General features: G+C 46.8%; 1 protein-coding gene across 10 annotated transcripts in view; it reads left to right on the top strand.

Moving 5' to 3' along the window:
• The window catches only part of LOC118233858 (microtubule cross-linking factor 1), a 37892-nt gene that overhangs the window by 7533 nt on the left and 2803 nt on the right, over positions 1 to 27556 (top strand). Inside the window, exons 4-14 of one of the 10 annotated variants that reach the window (XR_004766577.1) lie at positions 9240 to 9299; positions 9853 to 11223; positions 15671 to 15802; positions 16158 to 16358; positions 16678 to 16848; positions 18963 to 19130; positions 20586 to 20843; positions 21237 to 21572; positions 21998 to 22074; positions 23415 to 24927; positions 25719 to 25986. Coding sequence is in view for 9 of the 10 variants with exons in the window: in XM_035429898.1 (XP_035285789.1) it covers positions 9240 to 9299; positions 9853 to 11223; positions 15671 to 15802; positions 16158 to 16358; positions 16678 to 16848; positions 18963 to 19130; positions 20586 to 20843; positions 21237 to 21572; positions 21998 to 22074; positions 23415 to 24927; positions 25929 to 25967 (4326 nt within the window). In the remaining variant the exon portion in view is untranslated. Of the gene's footprint in view, positions 1 to 9239; positions 9300 to 9852; positions 11224 to 15670; positions 15803 to 16157; positions 16359 to 16677; positions 16849 to 18962; positions 19131 to 20585; positions 20844 to 21236; positions 21573 to 21997; positions 22075 to 23414; positions 24928 to 25718; positions 26512 to 27556 lie in introns of those variants that run through there. The other 9 variants (XM_035429898.1, XM_035429899.1, XM_035429900.1 and 6 more) reach the window with 9 other exon arrangements.

The raw sequence follows: 27556 nt of genomic DNA, 5'->3' as shown, positions 1-27556 counted from the left end.
GATTGAAATAGAAATGGCTGAGAGGTCTCGCCCACGGAAGGTGTCTGGATGCTGTAGAGCAGTATCACAGCACTAGAACTTAATGGGAGCAGAACTCAGTGTCCCGTGGCAGCTGAGGACGTAGAAGCGGTCTGTTTGGTGGGGGGGGGGGGGGGGGGGGGGGGGGGGGTAGAATGAAGTGCATTCCCACTGCTTAGTTGTTTGAGCCGTTCGGTATTTTACCAGAGGCAGGTAAATGTCACTCAGTGCGCTAACCATCTTCAGGTAAAGAAGGAAGTCTTTACGCTCAAATGCTTTTGGAGCGCTGTTTCCATCCTGGGGCCTGGGGTGTGGGATTGTAGTCACTCTCGGCCCAGCATGATTCCTGCCAGGGCCAACAGCAGAAGGAGAGGCCACACGCTGCTGTTACGAAACTGCCTGGCACATTTCTTTGTTGGAATTTGGAAGAAGAGCAGGGAAAGGATATTTGTTTCCTGTCAGTCTGCGATATTGGTGGCAGCTGATAGCCGCTTTATTAACAGTTGGTTTCAGTAAAGAGAATCTATTTTGTTAGCTTATCAGCTGGCAATGACAGCTGCAGTTTTTAATTAGCTTGTATAATAATTCCACACAGACTATGGAACTAAATTATATTTGCACTTACATCATAATGTCTGGTCATAAATCAGTTATATGATTTGTATGACATTGTTCACATCAAATCACATATTTGCTCCTCAAATATTGGTGTTATTGTTCTGTAGAGGGGACAGATTGAGATTACATGATGCAACATGGTTTTCAGTCTGCGTATTTGAGGCAGATATTGTGGCTGAATGGAGGAGGTTTATTAGGCTTTAGTTTTATTTTTATTTATTTTTCCCATACCGCTTTGGAAAACCTGTTCATATTTGTGAGGTGGTGCACCCATCCTCTGTCCATTGACAAGGGAGAGTACACATGCTAGCAGCCACCACTTTTCACTCTGCAATCCACTGGCTCCGCTGAGCCATCGTCATTTTAGAATGCTCTTTATTGCTGTTTTAGTGTGCTCGTTATTGCTGTGTTAGCGTGTTCTTCATTGCTCTGTTAGCATGCTCTTCATACTTTGGTACCCCTTTGGGCACATTGTTACCCCTGGGGCACATTGTTATCCCTGGAGCACATTCTTAACCCTGTGGCGCATTGTTATCCCTGGGGCACATGGGCATCCCTGGGGCACACTGCTACTCCTGAGCACATGGCTACTTTAGAATGGAGTCCTGGCAAGGTGAGCCACCAGGCTGCGCCCAGGTGTATTTTAGTTCTAAGCAATGGGTGCATGACTGTGCACAGCTACACTTTCACATGTTCACCAGGCTTTCATTTGTAGCTGTTGGTGTCTCCATCGGAAAAAAACAATTCTCTGTTCTACTGAATGACTCTAGCTGGCTGTAGGACTGGCTTGCGTCATCGACCGGAGGAGAAGCTCATTTCATCTTCAAATGCGTGATGCATAACAGGAAAAGTATTTTCTTAATTAATTAAAAATTCAAGTAGATAATTAGATCGCCGGAGGAAGAGGTGTTTCTCCCTCATCATCAGCTTGTGCTCTTCATTACCGCAGCCCCCCCCCCATGTGGGAAACGCAGGCGGATCCCAGGAATCTCATTGACCTAGTTAGCGTCTCCGCTCTGACTGCGCTGGCGGAGAGCGGGAGGGACGCGACGCGGCGCGGCTGCTGCGCGTGGTGCTGACTTCACTGCGGCTGCGCGTGGTGCTGACTTCACTGCGGCTGCGCGTGGTGCTGACTTCACTGCGGCTGCGCTGTTCACCGTGGCTCAACGCTGCCGTATTTCGGCTTTAACATCGCCCCGGCTGCAGACATATCAGGCTTAGCGCACTCAGACCGGTGCACCTGTGAGCCTTAACAGCATGACATCAAACCTTAAAGGGGAAGTCTGGCCCTGCTGTGTCATAGTATATGGAATTGACCTGGGCTTCTAACCGGAAGCTTCTAGGTTTCATTCCCAGGTGAAGTACGCCTGTTGGTCCCTACAGGGGAAGACTTAGTTTGAGATGCCGAGTAATTAATGATGTGTATTAATTAGCTTACACGTGTCTTTCACCAGATCTGATTTTATTTTATTTTTAAACTGTTGAAATAATATTGGACTGAGGACAAGAGTTACTTTACGTCCGAATGGCTGAAATGAGGTTTGACCATGCTTATGGTCACAGAGTGGGGTAACTCTGTAACAGTAACTGCGTAAGTGCACCTGTCCACTCCCATTCTCCTGCCGACACAGAGCGTGTGTAATGCGTGTGTCATACGTGTGAAATCAGGCAATGTTTTTCACATGCTTAGGCTTGAATATTATCGTGATGCTCACATTTTTAAATCAGTTGAACTTGCACAAAGCAAAGAGAATCCCAGGGCTTTACTTTAAACAGAAAGAACTATCCAGCTAGAATGGACAGTTAGGAGGAGGAATTTAATCTGATCTAAAAAGACAGTGTTCGGCTATATTTGCAATGGGAGCTTTTAGCATTGAAAGTCTTGCAAATCCTCTTAAAGGGCATCAGTGCTGTTTATCTACAGATATTAGTATTTACCTCACAGTTTAGCACTTAACATGTGCATGTAGCTAGGACAAGAAATTAATTTGTCGTTTTGTTCATTAAATGTAAATTGCTCTTAGTCGGGTGTACCAATCACACATCAGGAAAATGGGTTTGCACAAGACAGATATTATTCTTGAAGCGAGAAAATCAAATACAGTGAATGGTTTATTGGATTTTCAAAATGTGCACATCTAGCAGCCTTTAAGTTCAGCAATGAGGTGTCAAGTGGCAATCATTACCGTCAGTTGTGGGAATGGGGGTAGGTGAGAGGCAGTGTACAGCGGGAGTAGCACTGATACTTGAATGCAAATTCAGAGGGTTCAGTTAAGTGCAGAAAAGCATTCTGGAAAGGTATGAACTGAGGGTGTTGAAACTAAACATTGGGTTTCAGGCGTTACACATTGTCTTTTTCAGGTGTTTCCAAGGCATTTATAGTTATGATCATGTTTGGAATTGTCACTGTTGCCTCAATAACCAGAGCCTCGTTGTCCAGACAACCTACTACTCCCAGGTAACCCCACCCTTCCAGTTGCTTGGTGTCTAAGCCTTAGTATCAAGCCCCTGAAGGTCTTAGTGGGGGGGATGGCTTTTAGAGCGGCTGAGACATCTGCTGCAGTAGCAGCAGCTTCCTGTCACATGACCTCCCACCTGCTTCGTGTCCCCTCAGAGTAGCTGCATAAGCACAGGTTATGTCACACGCAAGTAGGCCACCATCTGGACATCAGGAAATGTACTGAGGTGGGGGGGGGGGCTAGCAGGTGCTTAAATGTGTGGTCAATCAAAGCGTTACTCTTATGTTTGGAGTTATGACACATGCTGACCTGTTGGCTTCAGTGAATACTGGTGCAAGTAGGTATACACTATCAACCAATATCCTGTTGCGCTTCAGTGGGTTATATCAGGGCTGTATATAACTGGGACCCATGAAGACTACTTTCTCAGCAAACTGGAATAAACTGAATATATTCCCTTTTAAGATTTTCTTTTAGGGGAATTTTCTTTGCAGATGCACTCTCTCTGTCTCTCTCTCTCTCACTCTCTCTTTCTCACTCTCTCTCACGTACACGCACATTTACATTACATTACATTTATTTGGCAGACGCTTTTATCCAAAGCAACGTACAAAAACACATTACACACACATTATATTTATATACCATTAGATATAGAAGGATATTTTATCTTTCTCTGAGCCTACTAAACACACAGGTGTGCACATATCCTCCCTCTCGCTCTAAAGGGAAGTGAGGTGCCTCCCAGGAGCAGCGTTAGCCTTGTCCCGCCCCGCTGTCCCGCCCTGCAGCCGCAGCTGTGGAGGAGAGGAGCCGTGGAGACAGAAATCCCACCTGCGTCTCCATCTGTCTGCATTAGCACCTGTCTGTCTTCACGCTCCGCCTCGGGATGTCGCATCTGTCATCGCAGGCGAGGCGTCACAGGAGCGGCGCGTGTCGGGGTGGTTTGGGAAGTGGATTGGCAGCCTGGCGGTTGCTGGTTTGAAACTCGGACGGAGCACTGCAGCTGTGCCCTTGACCAAGGCACCTTATATGAATTGCTTCTATATATGCATGACAAGCTGTTTGAGGGTGGGGCTATGGTTCTTTCAGTGAGTCATATGCTACCTGTTTTTCACATCACAGTGCTTATCCTTAGTTTTATTATAGAAAATCTTCCTGACAGCAGGAGGCTCAAATTTCCCGCTGTTCATGTATACTGAATGAAAAAATGCTAATTCAGTTATGAATTTGAGGAATGAGATCATTTTCAAGTTAATTCCAGATAGGTTCACCCCCCCCCCCCCCCCCCCCCCCCCCCCCCCCCCCCCGCCAAGGGTCTCAATATCTAATCAAAACTCCCAGTAGCTAATATCAAAACACAAGCCCGGCTGCAGTGTGTTACCAGTAAGCACTAGCATTTCTATACCGTCACAACCTGCTAGCCTCTCTCTGATTGCTCTGTCTCTGTAGACTGTTGCTCTCAATCTCTGGAATTGACAGGAAACCATTCAGAACATCAGCAGTGAAAATGTCAGTTCGCTAATCTTATCAAAATCTAATTGCACGCGTCAATGGGTGGACAGACAGGCGGGCATACAGTCAGTACTGTCAGGACAGAGGGATTTAATAAAGGGGTGCACTGAAGTGTAAAGGGGTGCACTGAAGTCTGGGGCGTGGCAATGATGCTGATGATGCGTCATGATCAGCATCATTGCTCATTTCTCTTCTACCTGTTATTCAACCTGTTAGACATTGCTTAGTGCATGTGACAGACATAAAATATAGTTCCCACATCACTGGTCTTGACTCCTGAATAAGTTCATGTTACGTGCATAAGAGAACGTAAATGTGTTAACCTATAGCAATATGAGCAATAGTACCATACCTGGCACTGGAGCAAGTGAACTGTGCTTTCCAAAAAGCAAAATACAAATCCTGAATACATACAGATTACACCCATAACAAGCCCTAAAAGCATGAACCCACAAACATACCATGATAACCTGAATTAATACAAATAGATTTTTTCAGTGTGTTTGAGTGTACAGTAATGCAACAAGCAGAGAAAATGCATTAGTGGTCCTCTCCCTTGATTTATTATATATCACATTGTAAGATGTCCAAAATAACCTTTGCCATTTTACCAGCCATAAGTTGGGAAGCATCCCAGCCTCTGTGGGCTGAGAAGCTCTAAGTAAATTCTCTGTGTAATGAACAAGCTCATTATCTCTTGTTTTGGTCCTTTCGGTGTGTCCTTTCCTGTAAATAAGACTAAGCTATTTTAAGTTTTAAGCTGTTTTATAATTTTCTTGAATTGAGGCTTAAAATGAGGTACCCCACACTCATGTACCTGTGGTCTCTGGCTTTGTATTGTACACTAATACGGGATTCTAAAGTGCAAAACAACAAATCTGACCTGGATGCCATCTCTGAGATTTAGGAGATTATAGTTATATTGTCAAAATGCTGTGCAAGTGATCATAAAGACATATGTTGACTATTTTCTTGTTTAGTTTTGATTAGATTTTTACATCTTCCTAATTGCGATGGCTTTTATGTCCCCTATGCGCGTGCTTTTTCATTCAATTTAATTACTGTCATGTATCATTAATGGACTGGGATATTTATGGGTTGCACCCACAAGTCAAATGGGCTTGGGGATAATGGGTGCTTATGATAATGACTGAACCTATGGGTCAAAGTCATACTGAAGCAATCCAGGCTCTTCCATTTCCCATGAAAAAAAAAACAATCACATCTGTATGGAAAAAGCATGTATGAACCACCTATTTCGGGAATTAAGTGTTTGTTCTTATTGAACACTTTCTATTTCACACACAAAACACAAAGCCACAACCCCTGTGGCTCTCATTCTGTTAGTTTCAGGATGCAACACACAAAGCTGCTGCACATAAAGAGTGTAGGTTGAGGATTATAGGAAAACACATCAATCACACACACAAGCCTGTGTTTGATGAACTTACACGTGACCTCTGAAGCCAATATGCCCTTTAAGACCGGCCTTTCTGGCCCGCCCAACATATCTTTTTCCTCTCGTGCTACCTAAGAAAATGTGCTTTGTTAGCCTGTGGGCTGTGTAAGGTGAAAGCTCATTACTGGACAGAGTGTCACTGTTGGGGAGAGAGGGCAGACTGTTAAAGAGCAATGGGCCTTCTCCGTGCCCTCCTTTGTGGTCGCAGCAGTGCTGCTGGGGGCTGGTTGAACCGGAAACCCACTTCCTGTCCCGTGGGAAACCTTAGTCAGCACTCTGCTTGAGTGGAAGTAGTAGATGCTGGGATTTCTGGCGTGACAGCCAGTGAACCGGGCCAGGATGGGAGTGGGAGTGGTTAGGATGACGGACATGGTTGGATCCAGTGCGGTGCACTTGCACAGAGAGTGTGCGGTAAGCAGAACCGTCTCTGAGAACAGCTGAGCGCTTCCTGTGAATGCATTACCGGTGTCCCCTGAGATCAGCACCTGTGCCAGGCTACACTTTGTTCTCTGGATGCGCTTATGATTTTGACAGTGCTGTTTATTCATCTGCTGTCATATTGCTTAGTGGGTATTTCTATTGTAAGATATTTTCCTACAGATACTGCTCTGCAGGTCAAAGGTAAAAGATAGTGCTAGTCCTAAGTGCTTGGTACTCCTGCATCCTGCTATACCTCCTGTATGATTTCTGTATTAAAGATGGTTGCCTCAGAGTAATTACTGCCTTTGAAATAGAGATACTGATTTTGCAATAGAGGTACTGATTTAGCAATATAGCTACTAGTTTTATAATGGAGTTACTGCTTCGGTAATAGAGCTGCTGCCAATACTGCCATATTGAGTCTGTGAGAACCCCTGGCTGATTGGCTGGTGTAAAACAAGGCTGTTATAAGTGCAGTCCTCACAGTACATAGTGCCCTCAAAATGCAGGTGATTACATATGGCCATATTACCTGTAAATAAAAGATGAGTTTAAAAAGGGAACAGTGGAAACTGATTAACAGCGCTGCATATGAATTAATCAGCCTCCTGACCCCCCAGCTTATGGCAGGGCTTTCTGCCTGCCTCACATAATCCATGGGCAATGCTTTCACACAGCCTCAGTATCAGACTCCCCCTTCTGCATGACACAGAGAAGAGAGAGAAAATATTCACAGGCCAAGCAGACGTAAGAAATGCTCTCCTTATCCAGTGAAGTTTGGGAATTTGGGAAATGTTTCATTTGGATCTTTTCATCTTGTCAGTGAGAGCATGGGCAGCAGAGAGCTGCTGTGTGGCGCTGGGATGGAGAAGTTCTGCTCTGTGCTCTCATGTAAAACAGTTCAATGCCAAGTGTATTTTCACACAAAATGAACTGGTTCAAAAGGCTTGTGATCAAGTGATCAAACCACAAGTGCTTCTATTTAGGAGTTTCTGTTAGAATCTCATGACCAGGCCCTTTGCAGCATGGTGAATGATGTTTTTTTCAGTCATAACTATGTCCGTGGGGTGATGTCATCATCCTGAATGCCCAAGGTCACACCAGACTCCTGTGTGGTAAAGCATATTTTTACTTGCAGAAATGGGTCGGGTTTTAACCACGCATCTTGTCAGAATGGGGTGAACATAAGCAGTGTGTCTCTGAGATACATCTTTGGAAGTGTTGTATAACTGCAGTAAAGTCACAGTTTATTTCCACACAGGTTTTATGTACCATAAGTACCTCATCTCTGTATCTGACAGGGAGAGTTCCCCTGTGTGATTTTCTGCTAACACTTAGTTAACTGTCACATTTCACCAGTTAGACTGAATTAAGCATATTTACAGTGCATTTAGAGGATTAGGTGAATGCTGTTTTGCTTGTATGATAGTCCTGCTCCTCACTACCTAGTCCTATCATCATCACCACACACATGCATGCACACACACGTTCACACACACACACACACACACACACACACATGCACAAGCACACACACACAAACACACACACACATTCATACCTCTCCACCTACACAATAACATGCCTTAGTACACACGAACGCACACCACGTCCAACTGTATTTCAGACCCACCCACGCCCACCATCCATGAGTAGGCAAAAACATTTGAAATGCTTGGTGCTAAATTCCCTTTTCAAAATGTGCACCAACACAAGCCAACAATCTCAAAACTCCCACAAATTAGTTTTTCTATCTGTCAGAATAACAATACAAGGCTGTGCGCTCACCAATTCATTCTAAAATAAATTCTTGGTTTTCTGCGACAGTGATGTCATTCTCCAGTTTCTTTTCTTTCTTTCTGTGGTCTGAGGAAATCTGTGGTGGTTTTACTGTCTTACTTTCAGCACACAGATGCCAAAAACAGTGAAATGAAAATCCCTGTCCTCTCTCATTTCTGCCTGAAAACAACAAATTTAATTATATTCTTACGCACTGTTAATATCATCCACAGAAAGTTGTGTGTCAATAGTAGTGAATTGTATATTACCGTGTTTACATTTGTAATTAAATTGCCATTAACATTGCCTTGCATTTCAGTTTGAGACCATATGCTCAGATTTTGCAAAGCTGCATGATTATTTATCATTTGAATATGGGAAGAACTGAATTAGCGCTGTAGATTAATGTTGGGAGATGAAGATAGCTGCAGGAATAAAGGTCGTATCGCATGCTGTGTGCATGTCTCTTTGATGCGGCTTTAATCGGATGCATTCAGTGTTGCATAATGCCATTTTGCAGATTAATTTTCATGCTATCGGCAGTCGTTTCAACAAAAAGTGAGAATTTGCATGAAGAAATGCTTCTTCCATGACAAAGCACGCTATTGCTCAAACTGTCCTTGTGATTGGGTTCCACACCCTTGACATTGTGATGAATCCTCAGCACTGTGTGTGTGTGTGTGAGCATGTGTGTGTGTGTGTGCTCAGACCCTAAACTGAAAAATCTCAGCTATAAAGTACAAAAAAAAAACAGTTAACAGGCTTACATCCTTGTTAATTAAAATTCATTGTGTTGTTTGTATTGAAACCTAAATTGATTTGAGATATTCTGATTATTCTTGTGTGTTTTTGAGCTGTTCTAATATTGCATTAGTAGTCTAAATAAGTCTCTGCGGTGGATTTATCCGGCCTTTAGGGAACGGTCTGCTTCTCTGCAGCTGCTAATCCTGCTCTCTTCTGCTTTCTCGCAGGGCACGCTGCGCAGACGGGCCAGCCGGGAGATGTTCAAAGAGAAGAAGTCTGCGGCCCAGGTGAGCTCTTTACTTTACCGTCATGAAACATGACATCAGTGTGACAGCCAAGAAACCGAGGTGCTTTGCAGTGGGTAAAGAGCAGAACTCATGAGCCCAAAGGGCTGTGGGCTGGATTAACCGATAGGACGCTGCCCTTTAAATGGACATTGTGTGAAGCAAAAGTAAGTTACTTTGGATATATGTCTGCACTAAATAAATGAACGAGTGATAAGTTGTATGAAGGCGCCCAGATGAGGGTTGCATTTTTTTTGAGCAATTTTACCCCTCTGAGCAGCAGATTTCACACTTCTTTGGAGGTCAAAGCAAACTGTGAATTATGGGTTGGGCTGTATAAAAACAGTATCATATCCAGTAAATATTAGACAGTGTTTCCCAGGGGAAAGGACCCCATTAACTCTCCCCATTATCATGCATCCTGTCTGTGCACAGCTGCGGTATGGGCCAGCTGCTGTTTAAGCTCCTTCCTCCTCTGTAGCTCATCCTCACAGATTACCTGCCCCCCTGCCGCCCTGTCCCCCCCCTCCCCCCACATGCCCCCCCTTCCCCACAGGAGGACAGCGCCGACCTCAGGTGCCAGCTGCAGTTTGCTAAGGAGGAGTCTGCGCTGATGCGTAAGAAGATGGCCAAGCTGGGCCGGGAGAAGGACGAGCTGGAGCAGGAGCTGCAGAAGTACAGGTCCGTGTACGGGGACGTGGACAGCCCGCTGGCGCCCGCCGAATGCGGCGGCGGCCCCCACACCACCCGGGAGGCGGAGCTTAAGCTGCGCCTGAAGCTGGTGGAGGAGGAGGCCAACATCCTGGGGAGGAAGATGGTGGAGCTGGAGGTGGAGAACCGGGGCCTGCGGGCGGAGAACGAGGACCTCCGCTGCCACTACGAGGAGATCTGCCTGGGGAGGGAGCCGCTGTCCTGCCCCCCCGCCTCCCCCTACGGCGATGCGCTGGAGTCGGGGGCGGAGCTGCGGCGCCACCTGCAGTTTGTGGAGGAGGAGGCGGAGCTTCTGCGGAGATCCATCTCGGAGATCGAGGACCACAACAAGGAGCTGACCTCCGAGCTCAACCGCTTCAAGTTCGGGGTGCGGCCAGAGGACGACGGGGCCCCCAGGCCTGTGGGGGGCAATGGGGCGGGCAATGGGGGGGCCTGCGGTGCCAGCGTGGGGGGGCTCCCCCTGCAGGAGGAGCTGAAAGCCGCCCGTCTCCAGATCAACGACCTGAGCGGGAAGGTGTTGAAGCTGCAGTATGAGAACCGGGTGCTGATCTCCAACGTGCAGCGGTGCGACCTGGCCTCTCAGCTGGGCCCGCGCGCGGCCAGCCCCCGCGACAGGGACAGCGACGCCGAGAGCGACAAGCGGGAGAGCGAGGACGAGGCTCCGCCGCCCCCCCAGCCCAAGAGGGAGGGGCCCGTGGGCGGGGAGAGTGACTCGGAGGACCTCCTGGAGAGGACGTCCGGGTTCAGCAGCGGGAAGCCCTCGGAGCTCAGCCGCCTCAGTCCCATGGAGCCGCCCCAGCGCCGCAGAGACGACGGCGAGACCTTCGCCAATGTGCGGCGGGAGGCGGAGCGCCTGGGCCGGACCGTGGACCGCCTCATCACCGACACCGACGGCCTCGTCCACGACGGCAGGCTGCTGGCGACCGCCGGGGAGCCGCCGGGGGCCGACTCGCGAGGCGACGGGGGCTCGGCGGACGGCAGGTCCGAGCCCCGGGTCTTCGACGCCATCAACACCCGCATGAGGGCGTTCAGGACGGAGCTGCACATCTTCATGGAGAAGGTGGAGCACCTGGGGGACGGGCTGCGGGACCGTGGCGATGACCTCTCGCCCATGCCACACCTCACCGAATCCAGCAGCTTCCTCTCCGGAGTCACCTCCATGTCCCGCGACTCGCCCATCGGAACTCTGGGGAGGGACGGTGTCACCGACTTCCAGGTGAGCCTCCGCTTCACCTTTCACACCTGCGATGTTACCATACAAAAAAGCGCTGCCTCTATCCTTATTTCTTCTCATTTTATTTTTGCAGTATAGACAAATTGAATACAGCATCTGTTTTAATATCTGAATTGGCTCTTGGCTAAGCAAATAAAACACACTGATCATCTGAGCCTGTGAAGATAGTGTGGGTGTGTGTGACAGACATATGTATGCTCAGGATAGTATCAAATGACAACATTTTTTTAACCATCATATATTAAAATGTTAGTTCCTCAAGTATGTGGTTGGAAAAGTCAAGAACCCAGCTTTTAAAAATCACTTTATTTTTGAAAAATCATTTTTATTAACTTTGTCACCTTTATTTGAACTTTATCCAAGTAATCAATAGAACACTGACTCCCTTTTCACTCGCAAAATGCCAACCGTTCTGTGAATTTGAGGGACCCAGAAATAGTGACTTCAGTAAATGAGCCGTAGTCAGTGTCAGGGCTGTCATTCGTTATTAGTATCATCTGTTCACCTTTATGCTAGCAGAGCCCCGTGCCATTGAAGATCACCTGCTCCCACCAAAAACAGTCAATATGTCATTTAGAAATCATATATAACAAAGTATTCATCACCTTTAGTTATATATGTACGTATGATAGCATACATATAATACATATCATCCATTATTATGAACCTTATTATATGTTACTCTTTCCTTTTTTTTGAAAGGTTTTATGGTTTTATGAAAAGGCTTCATTAGAGTTTACTGGGCCAGTAATATTTGAGTGCTTATTCAATACCCAGGGTTGTAGAGTAGAGGGGCGGTGGGCGAATAGGAATATGAACAGCGGGGGCTCAAGGGATCCATGCACCAAGTGCCACCCAGCTCAGCTTCACTCCCAACCTCCTCCCTGCCCCCCCTCCAGTCACCCCCCTGCGACTGCTTCTGCTGCTGCTACATCTAACCTCCCCCCCCCCCCAACGCTCTCCACCCTTCACCTCACCAGGGTGGGGGTATACTTCTGCCCCTTCTGAAGCTTAATGCTCCCCAGTGCTGTGTAATCTGTGTTCTGTGTAATCTCTGGGTAACCACCAGACTTTTTATTATAAACACAGTGCTTTAGTATGCTCGCCTGCTTCTGAGGTGCCCTTAAGTGCAGTGCGTCAGGGGATCATGGCCATCTCTTGAAGGTGATTAATAAAATTTGGTGGCACCATCTGGACTTTGGTTCCATCCCGTCACAGAGCCATATTCAAAGAACAGCACAGTCACAATCACTGTTGGTGAATAAGTCTGTTTTCACTGGTGCTCTGGAGAGGCCCTTTCACCAGCATGCTTTGTAAAAGCCGAGGGTCTCTTAATAACTGCTTCATATTTAAACTTTAACTGCCTTGACTTGGCCCTGAGGCGCTTGGCTGCTTTGCTGAAGCTTTAATTGCAGCTCTACTGAAATGAGTGAGGAAACTAATGGCATAAATCTAATGGATGCTAAACACTGGCTGTGAAAGGAGGGAGATGCTGCATGTGTGTGTCGCGGGGTCTGGGTGAAGTGAAGCTTCTCTGTGTAACTGGTTTAGCCGCAGGGCTGTACATACGGACCTCCTAGCTGGGACATAGCAGACACTGCAGCTGTTTGGTTTGACTCTGGGGTCCCACATCGCATGCGCCTCATAACCACGGGTTTGCGTTCTTTTTTTCCTCCCCCCTTCCTCTTTTCCCCACTTTATGTTCCGCTCAGCTGTGCCAGCCCATGGTGGTGTTGGTCCTCCTCCTCCTGCTCTTCTCATCTCTCTCCTACGCCATCGTCTTTAAGTTGGTTTTCCTCTTCACACTTTTCTTTGTGCTGTAGTTTTATTTTAGTTATATTTTATTTTTACTTCTTTCCTGCTGTTTCTCGTCACCCACCATGCCCTTCACCTGTGTTTTTCCTGTTGTTGCTTTATTCGTCTTTGTTTCTTTCATCCTTTGTTTTTGTGCGCTGGTCCGCTCATGCATACACACCCCCTGTGTCGCAAGCCCCTGAGCCCCCCCCCCACCACCACCACCTCCCACCCCCATCCACACGCAGTCCAGTCAGAGGGATGAGCCTTGGTGGTGTCTAGGACAGGAGCGTGTGGGAGAACCTGAGACCCAGCGAGGTCATCGGGGCACTGACCAGAGCAGCAGAGCCGCTGGACACAGTTAATACCACAGACCAGAGGGTTTAAGTGTGGAGGTCAGTGCCTCGTCCATCTTCCTTTTACAGTGGCCGCACCCCTTACACTTTCTATGCCGCATTTTAAGCAGGGGTGTATTGGTATTTTGTCCTCAGCTGGTCTGCAGTGAAAAGACAACCCAGAGCTAGATGGGTTCTGAGTGAATTGTAAATCTCACACCCAGGTTCATCTCCCCAAAGAGGTGCATTTCATTACTGTTTTGTCCTGACAAGTAGTTGAGAAGTAGTTGAGAATTGAGAAGTAATTGAGAGGTAATTGTCCATCCCAGGGCAAGGTGAGTAGTGTACTTTAAAACCATTGGAAGCTTTCCAGCTGTTTCTTGAAGCGGCCATACTGTGATCTAAGATGTCCACTTCATCTGTCCATGGCTTTTAAAAGCTGTTTCTCATGTGCACTCCCCGACTCACCCGCTGCTTTTTATCACAAACTCTTGTTATTTATGATTTCATTACCATACCCATCTCTTGCCATCGGATGTGGACGTGATGTGACATTTTTGTTCCGTGTGAATTTGAGGGCTATGGTGATATGATTTTAATTATCTCCCAAGAAGAATCTGCATGATTTACTATTCTACAGAACAATCACATTAAAAATCTTTCTAGAGTTTATGACAATGCAGTCCCGCCCCCAGGCTATCTGTAGGTGCACTGTACAGGCTTGGTACATTGATTTTGCAGTGAACATTGCCTGTCTGCACTGTGGTTTATGGAATGTAAATCTCAAAGGTACAGAGGATATGGTCAAATGGTCATTGAGATGGTGTGTGTGGTTTGTTTGTTTTTTGTTATTTTAAAAATGGAACCTTAACATTATATGCAAAAGCCACAAATTCAAAACCAAATAACTAGTGTTCTAGAAAACATGTTTAGCAGTAATCTCAGGTTGAAGTGCTGGCTGTGTATCATGAAAAGTGTTCCCTCTAAGCAGATGCATCTTGAAAGCAGATCTAAGCAGATGCATCTTTAATGTTGTTTTAACTGAACATCTATAATGCATCCAAATGAAACATTTTTGATATAAATCAAGTACTCACAGTGAGTATGTACATAGGTACGTTCTTTAGAACTTGCCTTACAGTGCATTTTCTCTCTCCTAATGGGTTCGGAGGTCATCGTGCGCTTGGCTCCTGAGGAGAGCTCTAAGGCTAGCGCTCTGTCAGAGATGGTGGCACACTGAGTCCTCAGTGAAATGCTAGGATTAGCCCCAAAGCGTTATGCGTGTGAGTAGTGCTCTCTCATCTGAAGCTGGCAAAGCCCTCTCTCTTTCTTTTCAGTTTTTCCGTTTTTATTGCAGGATTGTCTTTCATGCGCTGCAAATAGATGATGGATATTCTGCCATGCCTGTCTGAACACTTTATTCCCAGCTCTGTATTGACATAATTGGCCACAGGAGAGAAAAATACTCCTTTTCACGCACACTGCACGGGTTTTCTTTTGTCGCAGTGGTGGAACAGTAATTGACTGAGTGCAGGGGAGAGAATTGGGGGTGCACAGCAGGGCTCTGAAGAGCAGCTCTCATAATGAAGACAGAGAACACTCTCATTATAACTCCGCTTTACAGTCAATTCAACAGAAGGACCGAAATTAGAAACCCCAATCTGAGGTGGCTTCCATTTTCTGATAATAACTCAGAAAGAAGGAGTTGGAGGTCTTTGTTCACGTGAAGCCATGGCTGGATGGAGAGACTGAAGAGAGAGAGAGAGAGAGAAAGAGAGAGAGAGCGGTTTCACAGCGTTTTGCATTCTGGTGAAAGTTGGGCCAGTGGCCTTGCAGGTGTGGTCCTTGTGTTGACTTCTTTTTTCTGGAGTCTAACAGAGCTATGCATGACCCTGATCTCTCTAACCCAGGGGTGTCCAATCTTATCCAAAGAGGGCCGATGTGGGTGCAGGTTTTTGTTTTAGCCCAACACAAAGACACCTGATTCTACTTATCAAGGTATGGACAGAAGACCATGATTAGTTAATTAGCAGAATCAGGTGTCGTAGTGTTGGGCTAAAACAAAAACCTGCACCCACATCGGCCCTTTTCAGATAAGATTGGCCACTCCTGCCCTAACCAGTCAAATGCTGAGCATGTCGGTCTGAAAGAGTAAAAGAGTGAAGCCGCTCACTGTCGGCTCCTTAAATCAGGTCTGACATGCCCTGGGACTCTGAAATGGAGTGGCGGAGAATGACTGGAGGAGAGTGAGGCACTTAGAGTAATCATTTGACCTTTCCGGGGGGTGGGGGTTTTTGTGGGTGTGGACACAGCTTCGGGACACACCCGTATCTGAGGCCAGCACCCCAGCACGGGAGGTCCAGGCCCGGCTGGAACAGGAGAGGAGGTGCAGACAGGAGGAGCAGGAGGTCTACCCTGGCCTCATTGTGCAGGTACAGAACAAATTATTTGTTGACTCATTCACAACCCAGCAAAACATAATCAACCAATCAGTCAACTCACCAACTAATTCATCAACCAACCAGCCAATCAATCAGCTGATCAATCAGTTAATCAGCTAATCATTCAGTCAAATTTTAATTCACCTTTTGTCAAAACACAGCATGTTCGGCTGTTATCAATTATGATGAATGAAACAAAATTAATGCAATCTGACATCTATCAAATTTAATACCAAAATTGCCTTAATCTAATCTAATATGATGCAAGACATATTGCAGTCTGTTTGGTGTGCTGGGTTGGTTTTGGCCTGACAGACAGCGATCAGTGAAGCACACAATGTCTCAGCAGCAGGAGGAGGAGCGGAGGGATGGAGATTTGGGGCGGAGCCTCGACCAAGCCTGGACCCAGGAAAGGCCGATGCTTCAGCAGGAGCTCCGCCTCCTCCGGCACAGCACGGTCGTGTTCTACGTGAAGCTCCGGTCGCTCCTGGCGCACTGGCGCTTGGGCCGCCGGGCGGATGCAGCCGTGGAGGGCGCCCTCCCTGAGGTGAGCCCTGCATGGTGCAGGACTGCTGCAGCCCTGAGGGCGGCGATAGTGAGCTGTGTGCTAGTCTCCCAAGGCTGCATTTCACATGCGGGGGTATGAAATCTTTGCTGTGCTGTACAGCCTGCGGTGTGAGCCTATGTGTGGTAGTGTGTGGAAGTTTTGAATTAAAGCATTGTTCCTGTAGCTGTGTGTGAGGTAGTGTGTGGCAGGTTTGAATTAAAGCACTGTTCCTGTAGCTATGTGTGAAGTAGTGTGTGGCAGGTTTGAACTAAAGCACTGTTCCTATAGCTGTGTGAGGTAATGTGTGGCTCTGTTTCAGTGTGAGACTCTGGAGAACCCCGAGCTGGGTCTTGTGGCAGAGCAGGCGGAGGGAGGGGTGGAGAGAGGGGCAGAGAGAGGGGAGCAGCCCTGCCTCCAACATGGTGTAGGCGACGCCTCCTCACCAGGATACCCTACACATGCCCTTGAAGTGCTCCCACCTCAGACCCAAGTACTGATGCCCTTTTACTCATGTGATCTCTCACAGCACCTGTGTACATGTGGAATACGCCTTGGGATGAGGTTAAGTTACTTGGATTCTTCTGCTAAAAACTCAGAAGTCTGAAACTTGTTACTCAATACTCAGAAGGCCCTTCTAACTTGGAATCTAGTGTTAAAACGCAGAGTACAACTTGTACACAGCTCTGAGTGAGGTGTTCACGCTCATTGCAACTCTGTTCAGACACAGGAGAGCCCAGATAGGCATGTGCTTTACTACAGTGCATTGCACTTGCTTCCAAGTATTGTGCTTTTTTAAATTTCATACTGAATATTTTAATTAACTTTTATATTTCCATTTTAAATGTTGTGAGATTAAATGTATTAGCTAAAATTTAGGGCAAATTGGTAAACAGGAATATTAAATGTCCCCCTAAATATCACCTAGCATTCTCATGATGGCTGGTAAATTGAAGGGCTGGTACTATACTTTAAAAACACTTGCTGCTTCCGCAGCAAGTTAATAGCAGCTAAAGGGCCGTGTTCTGCCTTCCCTGTTGTCATATTTAATTCATTCTGTTTATGTTTATAAAGCGTAAATCTGTGCACAGATTCAGGGTTGAGCTTTGTGCCCGCTTTGTGCCCGCTCTAATGCCTTGCACTGCCTCTCTCCTCTGATGAAAAGCACCACAGATGTCTCTATGAAAGAATACATGGTTTAGAGTTCAATGCATTATTCAGGAGCCCAAAGTGCTGGGCTTGTTGGCTGCTTTGATCTTGGATGCTGCAAAAAAATGTTACAGAAATGGCTGGGAACATTGTTTTACACCTTTTAATTGAATTAACCATTTCTGAATGCGAGTTTTATTTAGAACTTGTTTAGCAAGCATTTTCAGTCCAGGACATTCACTATAACGTATTGGGTACATTTTAAACAGAATTTATTTATAACGCTTATAATTCTCACTGAGTGTTTTAAGATGTGCCTTTAAGATTAGGTTGCTTTACTAATCACAGTGATGGTATTGAATTCCCTTGTTAAGTGAGGTACACCTGTGATCCTGTAGACGGTTTATGAAGTGTTCTATTGTGCTGTGCCCTGTAATTCCTTCAGGTGAAACATTTTCAGACGTGCACAGCTGCAAATGAGATTTTTTAGATTACCTTCATTTTGTTAGCCTTATCATTCATGGACCGAACACTGACGAATCCTGACACTTTTCATTTTGCTATAGCGGCAGATGCAATTATTTAAAAGGGATTCAGAATGTTCTCTAGTTAGTGGATGGAATAACCACTTTGAATCAATTATTTTTCTCTTCTTGCTGTTAAGGTCACATGATAAACAAGACCAGGTCAAAACCTAGTATATGGCTGGACCAAACCGGCCGACCAGTGGTGTAACTTCATCACTCAGTGACTCAGTCACAAACATTAGCGTTTATAGGGCTGGCCCCGCTGTTGTGCTCCAGCCAAAAAATAAATGACTCTTGATAAACCTAATTAAATATGATGTTGTGTGTTGTAGTTACAACAATGTTGCTCTGCTCATTTTAAAATTGCAACTTGGAGTTACTGTAATGGAGTTTTGTAACCCTTTTTTGAAGTGTCGTGCTTTTCTGATGTGGGGAATTGCAGGGGTAGCACACCTGAGCCATTTGTAAATTACTGCAGGTCAGCTCCCATGTGGTACAGGAAAGGGCAGGACTGAGAACCTGACAGAGGGATTGGGAAACGGAGAGCTTTAGCCATCGGTTGAGAGGGGAGAAGAACTCATCAGCTTCAGTAGAACCAGCTTGAGCGCCGATGCAATGGGACTTATTATTAACGTTCTGAGTAGCTGCATGAGTTTTTCATCGGGGTGCCACTATGCCTGCAGCAGACTGTTCTGATGCTGTCACTCAACATGATTTCATCTCTTGTTATTTTTTTTAGCTATTTTTCCCATTTACTTCATGTTGAGTCAGTTTTATCTTCTTGAATGATTTGTGTTTCTGTTTTTGTGTGAAGCGCTCAGTAACAGAAACAAAAGTCAAGAGCCAGGAGCTTCTGGTTAAGATTTCTGCAGTACACTAAATGTAGATGGTTGAATGGGGGGGGGGGGGGCGTGTCCTTGTCCATCCTCAGGTGAGTGACAGCCGGCGGGTTCTGCATGCACTGCGGGGGCTGCTGGAGGAGCTGCGCTCGGAGCTGAGGGAGGAGGAGCATCGGCGCTGCCATCTGCAGCGGACCTACGCCAGCGAGAGGGCAGCATTTGAGCTGCAGCTGGCCGAGCTGAAGAGCCGTGCTGATCAGGTAACCAATCAGCACCTCCTATGGGGGCAGGACCCGGTGACACTCTCCTCCCACAGGGCTGGATTGCTCCACCCCTTGAGGTGGAGCCAGTAATTCTGAAAAGAATGATAAAGACTGGGTTAGCCAAATCTGACTGTAGGTTATAGCAATGTAGTAGCGTGTCGCCTGGTGTGTTAGCGCCTGATGTTATTTTTGGTCTGATTTAGATGGAGTGTATGTGTGAGACAGAGAGATGAACTATAAAAGTTGATCTCCTTCTGCTGGAGTTTCATTGTCAAAGTACAGCACAGAGATTCCCTGACACTGAACACTTGTATTACAGTACAGTTTGTACAGATTCTTTGGATTCAGTTTGATGTGGCTTCTATTTGTTAGTCAGGCTGACAACAGAATGCAGTAGAACTAGAAAACCTGGTCCAGGAAGAAAGTTGGGAAGGAGCTTATGATTATCCATTTGTTTTTCCCCATTTTTCCCCCAGTTTAAGACACCATGAATGGGCTTTTCCCATTGCTGATACATCCTCTCTGCACTTGGGAGGACAGGCACTGTAGTTAGTTTCCCCTTCTTTTTAGAGCCCTTGACATTCATGACCACTATAGTCTAAGTTTTTTGTCTAGACCACAGGCTGCAGCCTTGCAACAGCTCATGTTCAGGAGAGATCTGTGCTTTGTTTAATTTAATTTCTGAATTTTTAGTTTAGCAGCACTGGGAGTTCCTCAGTGCCCAGATGAGCTCACACTATTGGGCAGATCAAAGATCCTGTGCCATCCAACCAGTGACTGAATACCACTTTCCTGCCAAATGAGGCTCAGAATGAAATGTCAGACCAGACCAGGCTTTGGGCAAACTGGGTTTAACTTGGTGTGTGCCTGGATAACCAGCGCTCAGTACATCAATATCCAGAGATAAAGGTTCCAGATGGAGTTGTTGACTTGCAGCCCTTTTTAAACAATTGCTGTGCATCCTTCAGGTGCTGATTGGGCTGAAATGGCATTTCATGGCCACTCAAGATGATGGGTATTGATCTGAGCAGATTCTGAGAAATTGGCGGAAGAGTTAATGTATGCCACTGTATTGAGCCTGTGCATTGTGGGATTTTATACAGTTGTACCTTTGCAGGAGTAGATGAATCCTGCAGGGGAATGTAGAAGGAATGGCAGAGATAAGATAGGTGTCAGGTGCTGGAAAATTTAATGGAACAGAACTGAGTGAAGTGAAGTCCCAGGCCAATTGAGGTTTTTGAAATTAGTAGATTGGCACAAGCTAGGTTTTGCACAAGCTGAAGATCCTAGTAAATCAGGCCCTGTATGTCTGAAATATTATGGTTGGTCTTAGTCTTACACACAATATACAGCTGTTAGACTTATACTCAATGTACAGCTGTCATTCATGCTCAGTGAATAGCTGATGTCTGAGTGAAAAGGTGGGATAGCTGTCCTGTGTCTGCTGATCAGCTGAAGGAGGCCAGAGGGGAGGAGGTGCCGGGAGAAGATCTGGAGCTCGCCGACCTCACTGGGGCTTTCCAACGGGAGAGAGAGGAGCACCAGAGGCTCCTGGCAGAGAGCCACAGCACCGCCCTGGACCTGCGCTGGAAACTGCAGCACGGGGAGAAGAGATGGAGTCGGGAAAGGGCGGAGCTTCTGGAGCGCTTCGATCGCGAGAGGCAGGACTGGGATTGGCATCTCAGGGAGCTACACCGCAAGATGGAGAGGGTAGGTACTACAAGATGGAGAGGGTAGTTCCTACAAGATGGAGAGGGTAGGTACTACAAGGTGGAGAGGGTAGGTCTGAAAAGATGGAGAGGGTATGTCCAAAAAAGATGGAGATGTAGGTCAGAAAAGATAGAGAAGGTTGCTCCTACAAGATTTATTAGGTAGGTCAGAATAGATGGAGAGGGTGGATCCAAAAAAATGGGGAGGTAGGTCCGAAAAAGATAGAGAAGGTAGGTCCTACAAGATTGAGAGGGTAGGTCTGAAAATATGGAGAAGGTAGGTCCAAAAAGATGGAGAGGGTAGTTGTGACAAGATGGAGAGAGTAGACCAGTAAGATGGAGGTCCAAGATTTGGCTGGGCACTGATTTCTGCTCCACGTTGTGTGTCTCTCAGCTTCAGAGGGAGTTGAACACCAGGCGGGGTGAGGGGTCCCCTGAGGTGAAGGATGGGGGTCACCGGGCGTTCTCCCCTCAGGACAGCCCCCGCACCCCCAGATCTCCCAGATCTCCCTGCATTGCGGCCCCCGCCCCCCTCTCCGCCCGTTCCCATTCGGACTCGGATGCACCCCTGGAGGGCCGGCCAGCCATGGTCAGGGTTAAAGGGGCAGAGAGCTCCCGCCCAGAGGAGAGCCTGTTCCTGGACGCCCTGTCACTGGACCCCCTCAGCGAGAGTGAGGTGCCACCCCTATCCCGGGTCGAGAAGGACAAAAGATTCCCGGGTTTGAAAGAGGTGCCGTCATCTCCTGATTTTACCCAAATACGTCAGCTCAACATCAAGACATACCACCATATCAACTGAATATTTTTAAGTAGACCACAGTCTATCAACTTAAATAATTTGATAATTTAACAGTCCTCTTCGCTCAGTTTTGAGATTCCCTTTGAATTGTCAGTGTTTATGAAACACATGTATGACCACTCTGTAGAAGTCTTGAAGGCTTGAAGGTTTTCGCTTATAATTCTGCCCTGAGATCCTGCAGTTAAAAATGTACAGGCTCTATTCGATACTCTCTCCAGTTCAAACCAAGCTTTATAAATGGACTCTGGAACACAATCAAGCTGTGTGAAGATGAAATCGTGTATCACACAATGCATTTCATGTTTAATGATAGTTCTGCTTATCTAGTTACTGACATCTGTGACATTTTGCTTCAGGTGCTGAACGAGAAATCGGACCGGAAGAGCCCGATAGCGTACCACGAGGAAGAGATGACCAGCGGGAACCTCCTCAGGTACAGACAGATCTGTGGGGGTGGTGGAGTGGGCGGGTATGAATAAGGGGTAGATGTGGTATTTATTTTTTCATAGAAAAAACATCCATAACCATTGTGTTCATGTAACTGTAAATACACCAACAAAAACAAGAAAATCTCATTTTGCAAAAGCCGAAAGATTTTTGGGTGATTTCACATGCTGGGAAGCACTAGGTCAGGCATTCCCCTCAGGCACATTACCAGGTCAGCCTACAGACATCCGTAAATGAATTACAAAGAGAGTGAGACACCTAAGGGCAAAGGATAATGTTGCATTTCACACACAGTCAGTTTCATCATGTCTTAGATATTAAAGTATCTATGGAGACTGCTCAGAGCAGTCAGAGGAAGCCAAGACTCCTCTAACATTCATCACAAGAAATTTTTAATGTTACACTTTCTTGATGAATAATTGAACGACTAAATTTACATAGGATTTTCTCCTGACGGATCTTAAATGCAAGTTAGGAATAATTTTTAGGCTAAAGACTATGGATACACAGCTCTCATTCTTCTTGGAGTACGAGTAAATTTCCACGGTTTGTAGAAATTGTGCTGAATTAAGTACATTTTCACTTTTTTTCAGGAATGGGAGTTTTGGATTTTTTTATTGTCTTACTTTATTGTCAAATAAACTAAACTAAATGAAAACAGATAGATCAGGATAATTGTGGGACAGCAGATTTTTCCATAACTGTATAATGCAGGGACCAGCTAATTTGGTGGCTCATGCTGAATGCAGGGTTTTACTGTAAGTAGCTGGGCTAATTGATCTTGTTTGGCTTTTCAAATTTTCCTTGGAGAGTTTCAAAAATGATGCCCTTTTGGATGGAACAGGGATCAGGGAAGTAATCCCAGTCTGCAGTTAAATAATGTAATCAGTTTAAAGTGGCCCCTGGGAAAGATTAGGAAAGTCCCCATTTTAAGGAATGATATCCTGTCTGGTGTATTTTGGAAAATGGCTGGGAAAACCAGCTGGAAATGATGAAAATGATAATCATTACTCTATATAAACATTAAATAAAATGAACTACAAAAATCTGTAAATGGATTATTGCAGCTGCTGGGTAACTCATCCTGTTAACTCCCAATCTGGAATCTGTTAGTGCACTGTTCCAATGTGCTTGTCTGTAGACCGTGCGCTTGCGTGGGCTTTCCGGAATTGATAGTGGAGGTTGCAACAGTGGGTGGTGAATACTGCTGGGAGAAAAAGTGCTAAAGCATTAAAAGTCTTACAGAGGTATAGTCACGTCATTTCTCCCTCAACTGCTCAGACTCAGGAAACTGTTTTACTGATGGACTGACTGGTTTTGTCACAGGGCCAAGTCCGTGTGCTCCATGAGTGAATTCCAACGTCTGATGGACAGCTCACCGTTCCTCCCTGACAGAACCACACACGGAGACGATGGAAGGCGGGACGAGGTGACCCCACCCTTGTCGCCGGATGACCTGAAGTACATCGAGGAGTTCAACAGCAAAGGGTGGGACTTCCAGAGTGGCCAGAGCCTGGGGTCTGCGGCGGAGGCCTGGCCAGAGGTGCACAGACCAGAGCAGGCTGCAGACGCGTTCCAGCCGGCTTCCTGGTACCTTACCACCAGCGCTACCCTGACCACCAACACTATGAGCAGCCCCGAGCCCTGCCAGAGACCGACCTCGCGGAATGGCGGGGGTGCCGATCGCTATGCAGTCCGCGTCCTCCATAGTCCCCCCCACAGCCTCAAGCTGGACCCCCCGTCCCTCCCCGCTGGGGCGGAGAGGCCTGGGGCCGAAACCGAGTTCATGTTCTCCATGACCAAAGCCAAAGGGGGTGACACCGTGGGAGGTGCGGACGATGTGTTTGGGAGGTGGCCGTGCGACCTCTTGGAAGCGGGGCTGCGCCCCATCGACCGCCCTGTCTGCTCCGCCGTGGGCTTCGCCTCCTCCCTGGAGCTGGAGCTGTCCAGGAACCTGAGTGACGACATGAAGGAAGTGGCCTTTTCTGTGAGGAACGCCATCCGCTCCAGTCCCGTCGACCGCCAGCTGAGGGACTCCGCCAGCCAGACCAACACTTTCACCACCAGGGGCACCCAAACCACCCAGACCATCAGCGTGGGGCTCCAGACGGAGGCTCTGAGGAACATCACCAGCAGCCCCCACAGGTGCCTGACCCCCAAGGGGGGGTCCACCCCGATTTCCTCACCATCCCGTAGCCTAAGAAAGATGCAGTACTCCCCTGTCATCCAGACCAAGTTTGAGCGCCCCTGCTGCTCGCCCAAATACGGTTCCCCTAAGCTTCAGCGGAAACCCCCCACCCCGGCCAAAGTGGACCAATCAAATAGCCGGGCCCCCACCCCAACCACGCCCCAGAAGGGCTACAGCGAGTCGGCCTGGGCCCGCTCCACCACCACCAGGGACAGCCCAGTCCACACCACCATCAACGACGGGCTCTCCAGCCTCTTCAACATCATTGACCACTCACCTGTCGTCTACGACGCCTTACAGAAGTTCACCAAGTCCCCCAGCCGGTCCCGGCCCGCTGAGGCCAGTTCCGCTGAGCCCAGGTCCACGGGCTTCGGCGTGGTTCAGGAGTTCCTCAAGAACGTGAGGGGCAGGTCCCCCAGCCCCGTCCAGCTGATTGTAGAGACCCAGGGGGACAAGAACGCAGAGGTCATCAGCATAAGGCAGGACCTCTCCGCCCCTCCGGGGTACACCCTCGCCGAGAACGCGGCCAGGATCCTGAATAAGAGGCTGATGGAGCAGGACGCTGAGGAGGAGAGGAGAACCCCCTCAGGCAGTCAGACCGGCCAGGCCAAGGAGGGGAGGCCCAGTGAGGGGGAGAAGGGAGCCATGGAGGTAAACTCACTTTGGGGCCCCCATGTATGCCCCATGGAATCGCCCCTTATTGTAAGCGCCCTGTTATCATGCTGTGTGTCCTGGTTTTAATTATCCATCTGAGACTGTGCTGGATCGATATGCAGTTAAAATGCTCCAGGATGACTGATTGCTTGCATGCCATGATCTTGCATTCATGAGTGAACATGATTTATGGGTCTTATAGAATAGATATAATCTGTTGATTGTCTTTACAATGCTTCAAAACCAATGAAAATCACATCGTTTTGATCTCTTTGTAGTGCTTGCTGTTTATGGCTTAAATAGCACTCACATACTTCTGTTCACCACTGAGAGATTAAGAATCAACTTGAAATATGAAATGATGAGAACAGCTTGGTATGTTCTGAGGATAATGTACAATGCTGTGTGGTTAAAATGCTCTCAATAAATGTCTCATGAAGTGGATACTAGCTGACCTGTATCTCTTATACTACTTTCTGTATGAAGGGTCAGTATATATCTCCTAAATGGTTTCCTCTATGGAGTGTCAGTATACTGTATATACTGCTTTCTCTGTGGAGGGCACAGAGTTGCACCTATCTCAGCATTGCCAGCTGAGTCAACTGTTGAACTTTTGTTGAGGAGATCAGTATATTTGTATTGCAGCAGTGTTGAGTTTACCACAAGCACGTGATCTCCAGCCATTTGCTGTCCAAAAATTTGCCATATATAGGTATGGTTGTTGCATAAATTATCTACTCGTGCAGCACAATATTGAGTGCGTACTCCGCCCCCTTTTCACCTTGCAGGTCTGAAAAGTTGAGAAGTTCCAGATGATCGCCGTTCTGTTTATTGCTGTGCTGCTGGGGGTCTGGGCAATGGAAACATTCACTGACAGCACAGATTCACTCTCCCTTCTTTTGTGACAGATCTGTTTCGTTTGGTTGTTTTTGCTTTCTCTTTCTCCTCCTCTCTACCCCTGCCGTGCTCCGATCCTCCCTCTATCTGGACTTATCCAGAACCACACTGTCTTACTAACCACTCCCTGGGGGCTCTGACCCAGCTTGTCTGGATGCAGTAAGTCCCTCTACCCTTCTCTGAATTCACCGGTGGAAACCATGCGTTACACAGCGTCCAGTCTGTCATTCACACACCACATCTGCTGAGCATGTTCTAGACATGAGAGAAACCTGGGGGCCATTAACATAACTGCGTGTGTGTGCATTTGTACGTGCATGAGTTTGTGTGTGGGCGTGGGATGTTCACATTGTATTTCATGCTTCACAGTGGAAGCACTAAATGTTTATCTTTCAGTTTTATTTCTTTTGCTGCTAACGGAGTGAAAGCCATTAAATGCTGAAATGCTCATTTGGCAAACAAAATTTCTCTCCTGAATTCCTTGTTCAATTTCTCTGAAATCAATTACATTACAGGCATTTGGCAGACGCTCTTTTATAGACGCAATTATAGGTCCATGTACTTAATGCAGTCCTATTATAAAACTCTTTTATGTCTCTGTTGTTCTCTTACTTTGCCATGGTTTGTAAAAAAAAAAAAACCATATTAAAATGGCCCAGTCATGCTGGGCAGCAAATTCATTTTGGGGTGTGCTGAAATAAAGGGGTCGGCACTCAGTGGGTTACACGGCCTTATTAAGTATATGGAACAGTGAGACAAAAAAAACATCTAATGAAATGACCAATTCTGTTTGCCGAGTAACCAATAATGATGATTCATTTCCTTGTAGCAGTGCAGAGATTAATACTACTCTCCTGGGTTCTCTTTATTCAAGCCATCATCACCAATGAGAGCTGCTGTGCTGTTGATCCCCTCTGTGTGCAGGGTAGAGAGTGTGCTGGTGTTAGGATCTGTGAGGGGGTTTTAGCACAGTGTTCAGGGTAGGGAGTGGACTGATGTTAACACTGTAAGAGTTAGTTTTAGCACAGTGTTCAGGGTAGGGAGTGGGCTGGTGTTAGGCTGTGAGAGGAGGCTTTGGTGCAGTGTTCAGTGCAGAGAGTGGACTGGTGTTAGGGTGTGAGCGGGGGTTTTAGCACAGCGTTCAGGGTAGGGAGTGTGCTGGTGTTAGGATCTGTGAGGGGGTTTTAATGCAGTGTTCAGGGTTGAGAGTGAGCTGGTGTTAGGGTAGGAGAGGGGGTTTTAATACAGTGTTAAGGGTAGAGAATGGGCTGGTGTTAGGGTGTGAATGGGGGTTTTATTGCAGAGTTGAGGCTAGAGTGGGCTGGTGTGAGAGGGGATTTTACAATCATTTCTTACACTTTCATTATGTCCCAAATAGGTCCACATTCAATTTGTAATTGTATTCCCACACCCCCACTGTTTGTGTATGAGTTTGTGTGCATATTGTGTGCGTATGTATTTGTGTGCATATTGTGTATATGTGTTTGTGTGCATACTGTGTGTATGCGTTTGTGTAAATACTGTGTGTGTGTGTTTGTCTGCCTAATGTGTGTGCATTTGTTTGTGTGCATACACAAACCCCCCTGCACCCCAGACTCATTTTATTATTAAGGCTCAAGAATGCACCTCTCATTTGTCTTATTCTTGTCACCTTTGTAGGTTTTCTTTATAACTGCCTTTCTTAAAGATGACCTGAATGCTAACAATATTTTTTTAATATAATTCTGCA

The sequence above is a fragment of the Anguilla anguilla genome, chromosome 8 (assembly GCF_013347855.1).
Source record: "Anguilla anguilla isolate fAngAng1 chromosome 8, fAngAng1.pri, whole genome shotgun sequence".
Lineage (NCBI taxonomy): Eukaryota > Metazoa > Chordata > Actinopteri > Anguilliformes > Anguillidae > Anguilla > Anguilla anguilla.
This window is presented reverse-complemented; position numbering and strand designations above follow the sequence as displayed.